Below are 16,631 nucleotides of genomic sequence, written 5' to 3' on the forward strand. Positions count from 1 at the left end.
GTTTTGTTTGACATGTTTATCTTTTAAGGGACAAGCGGTAGAAAAATGGATGGATGGAAGTCGATATAGTTTGACGCTTCAATTGAGCGGATAGTACCTGTAGATAACAATCGTGCAGCAGCGCCTCCCAGTGGCGGCAAACCAAAACGCGGACCCCTTCCAGTGCCATGGGAAAAAAAATCTTTATTAATATTTGACACAAAGTAGAGAAGACACGGGTGTATTTTTCACGATCAATACTATCACACGATATTATATCACTAAAAATAAACCCTGGTTTTAATTTTTGCGGATAATGTCCAGTGGATCACGCAAGTTATTAAAATTGTTTGAGTGTCCCCAAATGCGTCTTTAGTTTCTCTGTGCTCTTTGACGTCTTTCATCGTTTGATTCATCTCCTGGCACAACAGTCTGTCATTTGTCTTCACTTCGTCAGGTAACCACATGTTTCATTGCTTTTCACAATTTGTATTTTTCCATTTACAAACAGGTTGTTGGTGCTCAGCTAGCTACTGCAACGTTAGCTTTAATATTGTTGCTGTTTTGCTTAATAGTTTATTTTCTGTTTTTGCTCTTCCTCTTCATACTAGTTTCACTCTGGTGTGGAGAAAGAATAGACATCCTGCAAGATGTATTCACCACCTGGCAGGAGGATTCTCTTGAAGACCAAGTTAACTATTTTGCGTGATCCTAAGGTAAAAAAAAAAAAAAAAAGTATTTAAATGGTTACTAAATATATGCTTGGAATGTTGCTTTAAACACACAACATAGTTGCATCTATTACATCAGGTCATATAGTGACCTTTTAGTTTGTTAACCCCCACTCAATCCATTTGAACAGTGAAGACACATGATGTGATTACTGCACACACTGAAAGAGACTGAACTGCAGATAAATGCACTGTCATGACTCAATCTTTGTTGGTGAATTAATCACCTGGGCCCAGGGGTGTCAAACTTTTTTTCATTGCAGTTTTGGCTGCCCTCAGAGGGGCCGCTTGTAACGGCGATTAATATATAAATATACATGTATAAATATGGGCAGCACGGTGGAGGAGGGGTTAGTGCGACTGCCTCACAATACGAAGGTCCTGGGTTCGATCCTGCGCTCGGGATCTTTCTGCATGTTCTCCCCGTGACTGCGTGGGTTACCTCCGGGTACTCCAGCTTCCTCCTACCTCCAAAGACATGCACCTGGGGATAGGTGATAGAGTGATTGGCAACACTAAATTGGCCCTAGTGTGTGAATGTGAGTGTGAATGTTGTCTGTCTATCTGTGTTGGACCTGTGATGAGGTGGCGACTTGTCCAGGGAGTACCTCGCCTTCTGCCCAAATGTAGCTGAGATATATATATATATATATATATATATATATATATATATATATATATATATATATATATATATATATATATATATATATATATATATTTGTGTTGTCCCGGTACCAAAATGTATTTCGATACTTTTCGGTAGATAAGCGGTAGTAAATGGATGGATGGATGGATGTATAAATATACATGTATAAAGATTCACCTCATGATATTATACATACCGTATTTTTCGGACTATAAGTCGCAGCTTTTTTCATAGTTTGGCTTACACTCAGGAGCGACTTATGTGTGAAATTATTAACACATTACCGTAAAATATCAAATAATATTATTTAGCTCATTCTCGTAAGAGACTAAACGTATAAGATTTCATCGGATTTAGCGATTAGTAAAGACTTTATAAACAAGTTGTGACAACGTCCACAACACATCGCCTGCTGCAAAATATCAAATAGTTTCGCTGTATACTTTCAGTGTGGGGACAAGTGCGTCTGTCTCTAATATTGTCCACACCTGTCTCCATCTAAACACAGCAGTGCGCTCTTAAACACACGCCGGGAAGCGAGAGAAAATGACGTTAAAACAAGCGCTTGGCTCCGTTTACCCCGAGGGGAAGTCTCCGCAGCAAAGTCTGTGTCGCTTGTCCGCCATGATTATCCAGCCAAACACCGCTAGTGCGCATGCCCCCGACTTCGTGTTGCCGAAAATGCATTAATAAATGACAATTTTTCGGTATCGTATTTTTCGGACTATAAGTCGCAGTTTTTTTCATAGTTTGGCCGGGGGTGCGACTTATACTCAGGAGCCACTTATGTGTGAAATTATTAACACATTACCGTAAAATATCAAATAATATTATTTAGCTCATTCACGTAAGAGACTAGACCAGGGGTCACCAACGCGGTGCCCGCGGGCACCAGGTCGCCCGTGAGGACCAGATGAGTCGCCCGCGGGCCTGTTCTAAAAAAAAAAAAAAAAAAAAAAAGAATTTAAAAAAAATAAAATAATAATAATTTTTTTTTTTTTTTTTTTTTAAATTAAATCTACATAGAAAAAACACACACAAGATACACTTTCCATCAGTGCATCAACCCAAACAACCTCCCCCATGCACACTCATCCACACCCACTCACACAAAAGGGGTTATTTCTTTCTGCTACCAATATTCTGGTTCCCACAACATAGACAACACATCTGCAAGGGACACAGTCCCTGAAGCACACATGATTGTATAGGCTGCTGGTCCACTAACATTTTCATTAATTACTATTTTTTATGTAATTTTTTTTTATATTGTTTTACTTTCTTTTTTATCCAAGAAAATGTTTTTTATTTATTTATCTTATTTTATTTTTTAAAAAAGGGCCTTATCTTCAACAGACCAGGTTGTCAATGAAATTTGATTTGTTTAAAGGGTCTTTTAAACCAGGCCCAGTCCAGATAATGTCCAAGTCGGACTCAGCAACACACACTTTCATTCATGTACACAGAAAAAAATTAGGGAACACAACAGATTGCATATAATTTATAAACAAAATTACATTTTCAAAATAAGCATTTATGTACAGTCCAGATTATGTCCAGGTCACTCAAATTAGGGAACACAACAACAGATATCATATAAACTATAAACATAATTATACTTTCAAAATAAGCCTTTGAGGACTTCTCATCTTTTTTTAAATGTTTTTTGGCATCATTATCGTTTTCAACCATGTAACTTTCTAAAGTTAGAAAATACTGAATAAATGTTTTAAAGAAAGTAATACTAAGTGAATATCTGTTTTTGGCCTTAAAAATAAACATTTTACCGAGTACTATAATTAAATTGACTAAATCATGATTGTCAATGAACTCTCCTAAAATAAAAGAAACCACATTAAGCTTCATAAACAAACCAATCCTTAAACACATTTTTTCAACTTCCACCCAAAACAAAGACACAATATGACAATACCAAAACAAATGCAGGGTGGATTCAGGCTCCTGACAACAAAATTGGCAATCATCTGACTCTGTCATATTCCATAATTTTAACATTTTCCCTGTGGGTAAGAAGTTATAAATAATTTTAATTTGAAAATAACGATTTTGCACATCGATAGTGGTATTATAGATTACTTTGAATATGGCATCCCATGGCAACGGGCAGTCAAAAAAGTCCTCCCATTTTCCATTTGTGTTGTATGAGGCAGCCTTCAAAGATTTCTTTATTAAATAAAAATTATATATTTTTCTATTTATTTTAGTTCCTTTTTGCCAACTAGAATTTCTTATTAGAGGTTTACAAACTAATAATTTAGTAGTTCCATAATTATTTGTTTCCATCTTTTCCCAATTACTCCAGTTAGTTGATAAAATGAAAAGCTTGAGCAAGCATCACCATACATAGCTCTAAATTCATCATACTTCATAATTTTACCATTCTCATTGATAATATCATTGACAAAAATGATTCCCCTTTCAAACATATTTTTCCAAAAGAAAGGCTTTCCATCTATTACAATATTAGAGTTCATCCATATTAACTGCTGCAAAATATCGTCTCTTTTTTCTGGCACATAAAATTGAAAACACCACTATGAGTGGATTGTTTCCTTTATGAACCCCGCCATGTTTCCCAGCAGACTCTCTGGGAGGGGATCACTTGTAAAAAAGGATACAATTTCTTTTGATACAGTACATGTTTTTTGTCCAACAGGACATTTGTGTACCACTCAATGTTTAAATACATCTTTGGAACAATTGATGCTTTTAAAGACAGACACATAGCTTCAAGGTTGAGAAGTTTCAGGCCCCCATATTCATACTCTTTGTACAAAACCTTTCTTTTAATCTTTTCTGGTTTGCCGTTCCAGACAAAATCGAAGAACCTCCGCTCATAAATCTTAAAAAAGTTTTGTGATGGAGCTGGTAATGACAAAAACAAATAAATAAATGGAGGAATAATTAACGAGTTGGCAATAGACATTTTACCATACAAGGTTAGAGATTTCCCTTTCCATAATTGCATAATTTTGTCCAGCTTTCTTAGTCGATTATCATAATTTACTGAGCCTAGATCTTCCAGATTTTCTGGGACAACAACACCAAGTATGTTAACTGGTCCATCTGTCCACAAAACAGGCACTTTGCATTCCATTCGAAAGGACGTTCCCTTTAGATTTCCGATCCTTAACATTTTACATTTATCATAATTAAGCTTAAGGCCAGATTGCTGTGAAAATATGTCCAAATGATTAAGAAAGTTCCGCAAACAATGAGGAAAAATCTTATCTTTGTGAATCAGCCTTTTCTGACATGAACTTCATCAAGAACAAACACAGAACACGCCTCACTGATGCACATCTGCAAGACTCACTCAGAGTTGCAGTGTCAAGTTACACACCAGAGTACAACACTAGTTAACAGCATGCAATGCCAGGCTTCCCACTAACTGACAAAGAAACAGATAACAGATTTGGTGTCCAGTTCAAAGTGTGACATGATTTAAAAATTTGAGAGTTTACTTTTGTATTTTACATGAGTTATTATTTGTACAAACATGGTGCAAAGTAATTAATGATTTGTTAAAAAATGTTAGTGGCTAGCTAGTTAAAATGGGATATTGTGATTTCACAAGACTGTCTTAGAAGTGATCATTTGAAAATGTTCAATTCGAAAAATGTGCACTTAGAGAAAATATAAAAATAAAGTGTTGCATATTGATATTTATCTGTTTCTATATATATTTATTGTGAGAAATCATTAAGATGATCAGTGTTTCCACAAACATAAATATCATTAATTATTAATAATAACAGAGTTGAAGGTAAATTGAGCAAATTGGCTACTTCTGGCAATTTATTTAAGTGTGTATCTAACTGGTAGCCCTTCGCATTAATCAGTACCCAAGAAGTAGCCCTTGGTTTCAAAAAGGTTGGTGACCCCTGGACTAGACGTATAAGATTTCATGGGATTTAGCGATTAGGAGTGACAGATTGTTTGGTAAACGTATAGCATGTTCTATATGTTATAGTTATTTGAATGACTCTTACCATAATATGTTACGTTAACATACCAGGCACGTTCTCAGTTGGTTATTTATGCCTCATATAACGTACACTTATTCAGCCTGTTGTTCACTATTCTTTATTTATTTTAAATTGCCTTTCAAATGTCTATTCTTGGTGTTGGGTTTTATGAAATAAATGTCCCCCAAAAATGCGACTTATACTCCAGTGCGACTTATATATGTTTTTTCCCTTCTTTATTATGCATTTTCGGCAGGTGCGACTTATACTCCGGTGCGACTTATACTCCGAAAAATACGGTAATTGAAAAATTAAACGGTATTCCTAACTATCGCAAATTATCAGTATACCGTTTACTGTTACAGCCCTCGTCCATTAACAAGATAAAAGTCAAGGGCGGTCATGTTCTTGCCGCAAATGTTGGTCAATTTTTTTGGGCATTACGCCGAAAGACGAGGGCGGTCGTGGCACTTGCCGTAGTAAAATTCAAGCCCCGATATATTGCTTTAATTATCATTGTTTGTGTAATTGTATTGTGGGGACAAGTGTTGTAAATTAGCTTTGGCTACAAACACTATGATGCATACATCGGATAACTGTTTCAGATGTCTATGTTTTTGTATCTGTCCCTATTTCAAATAAACCTCTATAATAATAATTATTTATTTTTTTTAAATACAAAAAAAAATGTCACCTTATATACGCCTGGTCCTCTCTGCAGTTAAGTAAATACAAACACCTGCCCACTATGAGAATAAACAGTACTTTTATCTAGTTGTGGGATTTTTCGTTGTTCAGACAATTTAAGGGAAAAAATGTCCTGTTGCAGTGAGGCTGTAAAATAATGCTATGCCAAATGTGTGCCCTACTAGTAATCACCACTAGATGGCCCTAACTGTTTTCTTTCCACATACTGTATGAACATGCTGTGTAAGGCTGTGCTGATTTGACTATTTTAAAAGGGACATGCTTCCAATGAGCAAGCATCCTCCAGTGATGCAGCTGAGCTCCAAAAGAAACTCGATGAGGTAAATACCTGTTTGCAACTTTGCAGTTCTTTAAATTTTTCTTTTATCGCTCTGTTTTGTTTTGCATTTTGTGTTTTAGTTGAGTGCTGGTTGTTTGCTCCTTTGGTGTTATGTGCTTATCAATGTTGTGTTCAATCCCAACTCCCGCATCCAAGGCCTTGGCCAAGAACCATCACTGGCATGTTTACGACCAGCAAAGAGAGGCCTTCGTGAGGGCAACTGCGAACAAAACGACGTGGTTGAGGAAGAAGCTGGATGAGACCACTCAGGCCCAGTCAAAGCAACACAATAAGGACCTTTCAGAGGGTAAGACACAGGCAGTGTGTCACCAAACGCGGAACCGCAAAGACAACAACAAGATTTGTAAGACGACGTTGTTTTGTTTCCTTGCTCACCACAGGAAATCGAGACAGCCTCAGCGACTTCATAGGTTACTGTGAAAGCTCCCTGGTGAAAGATCAAGTCAAGCTGGCGATACTCCAGCAGCAACTCAACGAGGCCCACGAGGACTTTGCACTGGCCAATGACAGGTGTGTATGCTGGTTAAAAAAAGAAGTAGTAAAAAGCAATAGAGTCGTCACAGTGTAGATCAGGGGTGTCAAACTCATTTTAGGTCGGGGGCCACATGGAGAAAAATCTACTCTCAAGTGGGCCAGGCTGGTAAAATCACGGCACGATAACCTAAAAATAAAGACAACTTCAGATTGCTTTCTGTGTTTAAAAATAGAAGAAGCACATTCTGAAATTGTAAAAATCGTAATTTTGTTGGGGTTTTAGAATGAAGGTTTTAGAATGGCCTTCCCAAAGTCCTGACTTAAATGTGTGGACAATGCTGAAGAAACAAGTCCATGTCAGAAAACCAACACATTTAGCTGAACTGCACCAATTTTGTCAAGAGGAGTGGTCAAAAATTCAAGCAGAAGCTTGTGGATGGCTACCAAAAGCGCCTTATTGCAGTGAAACTTGCCAAGGGACATGTAACCAAATATTAACATTGCTGTATGTATACTTTTGACCCAGCAGATTTGGTCACATTTTCAGTAGACCCATAATAAATTCATAGAAGAACCAAACTTCAAGAATGTTTGTTGTGACCAACAAGTATGTGCTCCAATCACTCTATCACAAAATAATAAGAGTTGTAGAAATGATTGGAAACTCAAGACAGCCATGACATGATGTTCTCTACAAGTGTATGTAAACTTTTGACCACGACTGTACATGTTGCGGTTAATGGTCTTCTATCTTTATTTGTCGTTATTTATATTTTCTGAATAAATTATGTGATCATTTTCATCAGTCTACTCATTGGTGTTAATTTTCAATCTATCAAGATAAAAAAAATGATATCAAAATCAAATTACAGGATGTTATTTATGTACTTTGATCATTTTCCTCGACTGATGTACTAACATCATGTGGTTTATTTTGTACATATGTAGCATCATCTACAAAGATACAAATAATTGCTATTGTGACATGCAGTGGACACATTTAGAACAGCTGTTTCTTTCTTTCAAAAATTTCAGGTTAATTTTTTAACTTAGCAAACTCATCCCGCGGGCCGGATAAAACCTGTTCGCTGGCCTGATTTGGCCCTCGGGCCGTACGTTTGACACCCCTGCATAGGATGTAGCTACAGTAACATTGTACTGGGTTTACACTATGTTTTTTAAGCTGCTGCACCTTTTCTGAAGTGTTTTGGCACCAGACGTACAGCTTTACAGTCTAAAAATACCACTTTCAGTCATAGTTTGTCTATTTGAGTGTTTTCTCGAAGTACCTGCACCTCCACTCCAGTCCTCTGGCACCAGAAGTGCAACCTTACATACAGTATTTAATAGGTTGGCTCATTTAGTGTATTTTTAAGGTTAAACATGAGTTTTTCTGTATTGTTCTCAAGCTGCTGCACTTTCACCTGATGCCCACAAAGAAGTGCTTAAACTCCTCCTGCGGGCCGGATAAAACCTGTTCGCGGGCCTGATCCAGCCCCAGGGCCGTACGTCTGGCAACCATGGTGTAGATAGACTGACTAAATGTACTTCAAACTAACTTGCAGGTGTGTGGAAAAGGAGTGTGAGGTGAATGACCTCAAACAAAAGCTTGAAGGTTATCATCACTGCTGTGCGGAGAATCAGCTGCACATAAAAGAACTCCAGAGCAAAATGGATGAGGACAGACTGCAGGTAAAGAACCACAGCCCGACCTCATATTGTTTACATTTTTCCAGTAAGAAACAATACAAGTGAAGTTTTAACTCTCATATGTGTAAAAATCAGTTTAACAGTGTTAATAAAATGGGGGTCGGACAAAAACACAAGATACTCACCCTTTGATGGCGTAGCATTTAGGGAAAGAGACGCTGTGGAAGGAAGACTTGTGGGTCGACGTCATGCATCACGCTGTTACGCATCTTGAAGTGGCATACAAGTGTGACATAGAAGTCAGTCGCTGTATTTTAAACACCAAAAACAATGACAATGAGACGAAGCACAGCTAAGATTTGCGGGTTACATTGAATCACTCCTTCTCAAATAGTGGGGGTGCGATGTAAAACTTGTGCTTTTTTTTTGCCATACCAGAATATAATGAAGCATATGTAGCTCTTGGCGTCACTGTAACCATAGTGGGAGACGAGGAAAGACCGGTGTGTTAATAAGCTTACAATGTTATGCAGAGGTATAGTAATAACAATTTTATAGACAAATTATACTATTTATATTCACAAAATATTTTCTTCTTCCAAGGGGGGCGTAACAGAAATTAATTGAGAAGCACTGCATTATATTGTGATTTTAGACATGTTGCACTGAGCGGAGAGGAGAGAGCTTTATCTACCGTATTTCTCGGACTATAAGTCGCAGTTTTTTTCATAGTTTGGCCGGGGGTGCGGCTTATACTCAGGAGCGACTTATGTGTGAAATTATTAACACATTACCGTAAATTATCAAATAATATTATTTAGCTCATTCACGTAGGAGACTAGACGTATAAGATTTCATGGGATTTAGCGATTAGGAGTGACAGATTGTTTGGTAAACGTATAGCATGTTCTATATGTTATAGTTATTTGAAGGACTCTTGCCATAATATGTTACGTTAACATACCAGGCACGTTCTCAGTTGGTTATTTATGCGTCATATAACGTACACTTATTCAGCCTGTTGTTCACTATTCTTTATTTATTTTAAATTGCCTTTCAAATGTCTATTCTTGGTGTTGGGTTTTATCAAATACATTTCCCCAAAAAATGTGACTTATACTCCAGTGCGACTTATATATGTTTTTTTCCTTCTTTATTATGCATTTTCGGCCGGTGCGACTTATACTCCGGAGCGATTTATAGTCCAAAAAATACGGTACCACCTTTTCCGCCATTAGGTCTGATTTCTTCGTTAAGGCTCGAAGAGGCAATTTCCCAATCAACATTTTTGGCCTCCTTTATCGATCCGATTTCGAGTCCCGATCCGATCCTTTGACAATAGATTATAAAACTGAAAATGTTTTATAGCAAATAACTAAGGTTGCGCGATACAGAGGATATCCATTATAAATGATATAAATGATAGCTAGATATTGCTGCACAATGATTTGGATTACAGTATTATTAACGTATCGTTTGATACTCTGCCGATTCTTACCGCAGTTGTGTCCCAGTGTTACACGCTAAAGATTGTCCCTTTTTTTTATTTTATATTTATTTATTCATTTGATATGGAAATCATAATACATGTACTGAGAAAGCACACAATTTTTAAAAATGACAGAAAAATAATAAAAGTTCAATAATAACACCCCCTCCCACCCCCCGTCCTACATTTCAGTCACAGTGGGTAGCAATGTACTGCCTTCCTCTTCACTACAAGCAGATAGAGAATCACAATAACTGACTAAAAGAAAAAAAAGGTAACAACAAAAATACAAATCACAAACATGCAGAGAAGTGTCACTGAATAAAAACAACAACAACAACAACAAAAAAAGAGTTGAGGTAAGTGGAAAGGTTCATTGTCAGTGAGTGTCACATTTATCCTATAGTGTCTTTAATTGAGCTATGTAACTAATTATGCAGCACCAGGTCAAGTTAAATTGTTTTGGTGTACCCCGCAGATTATCTTTAATTTTTTCTAAATCTAAGAAAAACATGAGGTCCTTAAGCCATAGGGAGGCCTTGGGGGCAAACTGTGATTTCCACTCCAATAAAATCCTTCTACGAGCTATTAATTATGCAAAGGCGATACTACCCCTAGAAGTCTGCTTAATTTTTGGATAGTTTGGTGGAATTCCAAAAATAGCCAATTCTGCACAAGGCGCCAATTTAAAATTTAGTGCATCTCCAAGATGTTTAAAAATATTAGTCCAGTAGGCTTTCAGACAGGGACAGGACCAGACCATGTGTGTCATGTTTGCAGGTGTCGACTGACAGCAATTACATATATCTGCAATATTGACATACATTTTGGAAAGTTTAGTGTTAGTAAAATATATGCGATGGACAACCTTGAACTGTATTAAATTAAGCTTTGAACAAGATGTGCTATCATTTATTTGTATCAATACAGATTTCCAGTCATTGTCATCCAAATTTTTGCCAAATTCTGCTTCCCTGTCGTTTCTGATTTTGTCAAGAGATGTCTCTTTAAGATGGGAAATTAGGATTGTTCCTTTAAAAGGGATCCACGCTCAGGGAGACACAATTACATTTTCATATTTCTTGTTACGCACATGCAGTATTTGTATGAATTCTTGGTAGGTGCGTGTCTTGCCAGAACACTACCTCAAATTTGAGAGCGAGCTGCAACAAAATCGTTGTTTAGAAGCCGCATTTGTGATACTATACATTTTAGCTGTGTCCGCAAATTTGACAGCGACAAGCGAATGACCGCATCCTCAACGCAATGTAGCGTCCTCACTGGTGGCTAATGTCCCTTCACAGTGCAAAACCACTTCTGAGTCAATAATCCTCACTAAACTGTTTTTTTTTTGTTTCGGCTGCCGATCCCGATCCCGATCACTGGGACATTTCTAGTGATTATCATAATTTTCCTGGGACCCTACTGAGAGAGACTGAGGGATTGATATGATAAACTGTAATTCATTCAATTAGCATCACAGGCCTCAATTTATCAATACATTTTGGAAATTTTCATGCAGCAATTTCTAGCTCTTTATGTTGTTGTTTTTTTAGAACATGTTAATCTACTTCCTTATCTTGTCCTAGATTTCTATCTTTCGGAGATGTGTGGTAGATCGCTACTATGCAGACCAGGAGAAGATTGAAAACCTGCAGCGACAGGTATGACACTCAAAAATCCTCTCTTTGGCATACGGTACAAACAAAAATGAACAGATGTCCCAGTTTTAATCATGGTGACAAAAGCAAACGTGTATATTTTTGTTTCTAGGTCTACATTTCCTCTCAAGATTTTGAGGATGAGGTGCAGGAGTCTTCATATTTGAAGAAACAGATGAACAGATTTCGAAATGTAATGCGAAGAACCCTGACCAAAAAGTCTAGGAAGGTGTGTGTGATTCAAAGGACTTCATGAGTTTGTAGATGAATCATCTCTATTTAAGGATGGAACCTGAAGCTGTTTTCAGTTGTACTCATTATCTTGGATTCTTCTTTTTATCAGAGAAAACAGAGCAAAGCTGTGTATGAGGGGGATGAGGACGATGTCGTGACCCCGTGCCTGTCTGCGACATCAGAAAGTAGCATAGCGGATGGAAGCTTCCTGAGTTGTCCTTTTTGCTGGATCCAGTATCCAGTCAGTCAGTATGAAGAGCTGCTGAATCATGTGGAAGTCTGCCTGGCCTGAGCAGAGCCACAAACCTCCTTAGATCTGCAGTTCTTCACGTTCATTTACTCAATTGTGTTCAACGACTCTGCTTTATTTCATTGAATTGTTTGTATTTACCCTAAAAAAGGAATTAAATAAACACTTGAGGTAAAGCTGTTGATCCCCTGTGAAAGTTAATTCCCTTTTTTTTAGCGTTTTAAAAGCAGAGATAAGTACTTGTCAGACAGCAACATGGGGAATGAGACATCTTTACAGGCAGCATCATGTTCCCAATGTAGATCTACTAATAAATGTGATTGTTTAACTTCATTTAGGGCTGGACGATATGGCCTTTTATTAATATCTCAATATTTTTAGGCCATGTCACGATACACGATATATATCTCAATATTTTGCCTTAGCCTTGAATGAACACTTGATGCATATACAGGACTGTCTCAGAAAATTAGAATATTGTGATAAAGTTCTTTATTTTCTGTAATGCAACTAAAAACATGAATATGTCATACATTCTGGATTCCTTACATATCAACTGAAATATTGCAAGCCTTTTATTATTTTAATATTGCTGATTATGGCATACAGCTTAAGAAAACTCAAAAATCCTATCTCAAAAAATTAGAATATTTCCTCAGACCAAGTTTAAAAAAAAAGATTTATAACAGCAAAACAAAATCAAACATTTGAAAATGTCAATTAATGCACTCAGTACTTGGTTGGGAATCCTTTTGCATGAATTACTGCATCAATGCGGCGTGGCATGGAGGCAATCAGCCTGTGGCATTGCTGAGGTGTTATGGATGCCCAGGATGCTTCAATAGCGGCCTTTAGCTCATTTGCATTATTGGGTCTGGTGTCTTTCAGCTTCTTCTTCACAATACCCCACACATTCTCTATGGGGTTCAGGTCAGGGGAGTTGGCAGGCCTATGGAGGACAGTAATGCCATGGTCAGTACACCAGTTACTGGTGGTTTTGGCACTGTGGGCAGGTGCCAGATCATGCTGGAAAATAAAATCATCATCTCCATAGAGCTTTTCAACAGATGGAAGCATGTAGTGCTCTAAAATCTCTAGAAGCGTCTGACTTGGGCTATGGAAAAGAAGCACTGGACAGTTGCAGAGTGGTCCAGAGTCCTGTTTTTAGACGAAAGCAAGTTTTGTATTTCATTTGGAAGTCAAGGTGCTAGAGTCTGGAGGAAGGCTGGAGAGGAGCAAAATCCAAGTTGCTTGAAATCCAGCGTGAAGTTCCCACAGTCAGCAATGGTTTTGGGAGCCATGTCAGCTGCTGGTGTTGGTCCACTGTGTTTCCAAGTCCAGAGTCAATAAAGCTGTGTACCAAGAGATTTTAGAGCACTACATGCTTCCATCTGTTGAAAAGCTCTATGGAGATGATGATTTTATTTTCCAGCATGATCTGGCACCTGCCCACAGTGCCAAAACCACCAGTAACTGGTGTACTGACCATGGCATTACTGTCCTCCATAGGCCTGCCAACTCCCCTGACCTGAACCCCATAGAGAATGTGTGGGGTATTGTGAAGAAGAAGCTGAAAGACACCAGACCCAATAATGCAAATGAGCTAAAGGCCGCTATTGAAGCATCCTGGGCATCCATAACACCTCAGCAATGCCACAGGCTGATTGCCTCCATGCCACGCCGCATTGATGCAGTAATCCGTGCAAAAGGATTCCCAACCTAGTACTGAGTGCATTAATTGACATTTTCAAATGTTTGATTTTGTTTTGCTGTTATAAATATATTTTTTTTACTTGGTCTGAGGAAATATTCTAATTTTTTGAGATAAGATTTTTGAGTTTTCTTAAGCTGTATGCCATAATCCGCAATATTAAAACAATAAAAGGCTTGCAATATTTCAGTTGATGTGTAATGAATCCAGAATGTATGACATTTTTGTTTTTTTAATTGCATTACAGAAAATAAAGAACTTTATCACAATATTCTAATTTTCTGAGACAGTCCTGTAATCACAGCACTGTGATGATTCTATGTGTCTACATTAAAACATTCTTGTTCATACTGCATTAATATATGCTCATTTTAAACTTTCATGCAGAGAGGGAAACCACAACTAAGTCAATTTACCAAAACTATTTATTAAACAGTTATTAAGCAGTGGCACAAACATTCATGTCATTTCCAAAACAGAAAGTGCCAGATTGTCAGAGACATTTTAAAACAAGCTATTAGTGCACTTTTGTGCATGATGTCACTAAGATGACTTATCAAAACAACACTAAATTAAAGTGCACTTTTTGTACAGGACGCCACTGCAATAGTTTAAAACAAATAAAGTGCACTTTTGTGCATGATGTCACACAAGATATTTCAATAACTGTCAAAATAAAAATGTCTGCGTAATAGGAAATCAAATAGTGTACGTCCTTCGCTATGTGGTAGGTTCCTGCGGACGTTATCTCCTTCTGTTGTTGACTATTTTTTCATACGGTGTTGATGTGGAAATGGTTGCTTCGGCATTTTGTGGGTGTTGCACCGAACGGAGATGTTGACACGCGGAGTTTCAAGCACTCTTCATTCTCTAGCGGGTGACTTTTCAAGTCATGCTACAAATTAGCAGTGCTGCTACTTTTTGTAGCAACACTTTTGCCGCATACTTGACATATTACGGTTGTCTGTTCGACATGTTCCCGCTTGAAGCCAAACCACCGCCAGACGATGGACCCCGTGCTGTTTTTCTTGGGAAATAATTCTTCCTTCATTTGTTACCAGATTGGCACCTTCTTTCTCTCGTATTACCACTCGCACCGCACCGCTAGCATCACAGCTAACGTTACCCACGCGCGACATTATGTGACGTACTGTATGTAAGAAGGTGCGCTTGTTTTATGTCTCTGTGATAAGGAGCGACAAGAAAGAGCGAGAAGAGCCTGAAGTGTAAAGCTAAAAGCAACTGCGTGAGAACGCATACTCGAATATCACGATATAGTCATTTTCTATATCGCACAGAGACAAACCCGCGATATATCGAGTATATTCGATATATCATTGATTTAATTTTTTTATTTTCTTCCATAAATGCAAGACATATGAAAGAATTGAGCTATCATTTCTTTTTCAGACCTGTACTCAGGAGCAAATTTCCAAGCTCGGGGAGAGAGTGGCCGTTGAAACAAGTTATTTCAAAAACCAGAAAAAGAAACACGACATCAAAACTGAAACACAATTTCTCAGCAAACAACTCCAGTCCAGAAAGGGACATTTTGTTGAGGTAATATTTTCGATTTTCTCTAATTTGGAGCGCAACCAAATAATTAATACAAATGTTCAAAAACACGGAGGTTATAATGATATAGAGTAAGTAAGTAAGTAAGTAAATTTTATTTATAAAGCGCTTTACAAAACATAGGTGAAGTAATACAGCAATTCAATTTAAAACAACAGGGGCAACATCATAAAAAGGATACACAGTGGATTAAAATTGATAGTTAAAAGCTGCATAAACTAAAAAGCTTTACTAAAAAAGAGAAGTTTTCAAATGTTTCTTAAAAGTTTCAACACAGTCAAGATCACGGAGGGACTGGTGCAAGTTATTCCAGAGTCTGGGAGCTATAGCCTGGAATGCCAGGTCTCCACGGGTTTTAAAACAAGTTTTTGGGATCTTTAGAAGACCCTGGCCTGAAGACCGGAGGCTGGGCCCTGAAGAGTAGGGGCATAGCAAGTCAGTGATGTACTGAGGGGCCCCACCATGCAACGCACGGAATGTCAGGACTAAAATCTTAAACTCAATGCGGAATTTAACTGGAAGCCAATAAAGACTGGATAAAACGGGGGTGATATGGGCTGTTCTGGGTGCACCGGTCAAAAGTCTGGCAGCCGCATTTTGTACAGTCTGAAGTCTCTTTAGAGTTAACTTGTTGAAGAGAGTGAAAAGAGAATTGCTATAGTCAATGCGAGAGGAAATGAACGCGTGAATGATCATTTCGAGATCCAATTTTGACAACAAATTTCTCACTTTAGAAATATAGAAATATAGAGGCAAAAGTACTCCCAGCTGTCATCATTGGGTGACAATACTTCTCCAACCCGCCATTCTTGTGCCTCCTTGTTATGGCTCCCTAAAATCTTTTTGAAAACCCGGAGTGAGAAAAGTTTGCACTTTTAAAAAGTGAATGCACACAAGCTGAGGTGCAAAGAAAGCAAGAAAAAGAGACTGGAAGCCTGCGTGTTCAGTTCAGCTTCTTGAGTGTGCAACGCCTTGGGTAAGCTAACCATGAATACTTGCCAAAAAAAAGAAAAATACTTTTAATTCAAATGGACAGATTTGCTTTTCCGGTAAAATAAAAAATTAAAAAGATGGAACATTTTAAAACTTTAAAAGCTGTGTTATGTTTTGCGGCTCTATACTATTTTTCTGTAGTGGATAAGGTGGCAAAATGTCTGTTTTGATAGTGAAGTTTGCTGACCCCTGCCCTAG

General features: G+C 37.7%; 1 protein-coding gene and 1 long non-coding RNA gene across 2 annotated transcripts in view; one reads left to right on the plus strand and one right to left on the minus strand.

Annotated features, from left to right (window-relative positions):
• The first annotated feature begins 390 nt into the window (after positions 1-390).
• LOC133657121 (centrosomal protein of 55 kDa-like) lies at positions 391-12,584 on the plus strand. The gene is made up of 9 exons (XM_062058068.1): positions 391-436; positions 591-695; positions 6,311-6,376; positions 6,532-6,682; positions 6,777-6,906; positions 8,436-8,562; positions 11,599-11,673; positions 11,783-11,899; positions 12,014-12,584. The coding sequence occupies exons 2-9, from the start codon at positions 630-632 to the stop codon at positions 12,194-12,196; spliced, it is 915 nt and encodes a 304-aa protein (XP_061914052.1). The 5' UTR covers positions 391-436; positions 591-629; the 3' UTR covers positions 12,197-12,584.
• Positions 6,842-16,631, minus strand: part of LOC133657123 (uncharacterized) — a 72,350-nt gene continuing 62,560 nt past the window's right edge. Inside the window, exons 5-6 of the long non-coding RNA XR_009827231.1 lie at positions 8,706-8,789; positions 6,842-6,915 (exon numbers count right to left, since the gene is read on the minus strand). This is a non-coding gene — a long non-coding RNA (uncharacterized LOC133657123). The remainder of the gene's footprint in view (positions 6,916-8,705; positions 8,790-16,631) is intronic.

The sequence above is a fragment of the Entelurus aequoreus genome, linkage group LG09 (genome assembly GCF_033978785.1).
Source record: "Entelurus aequoreus isolate RoL-2023_Sb linkage group LG09, RoL_Eaeq_v1.1, whole genome shotgun sequence".
Lineage (NCBI taxonomy): Eukaryota > Metazoa > Chordata > Actinopteri > Syngnathiformes > Syngnathidae > Entelurus > Entelurus aequoreus.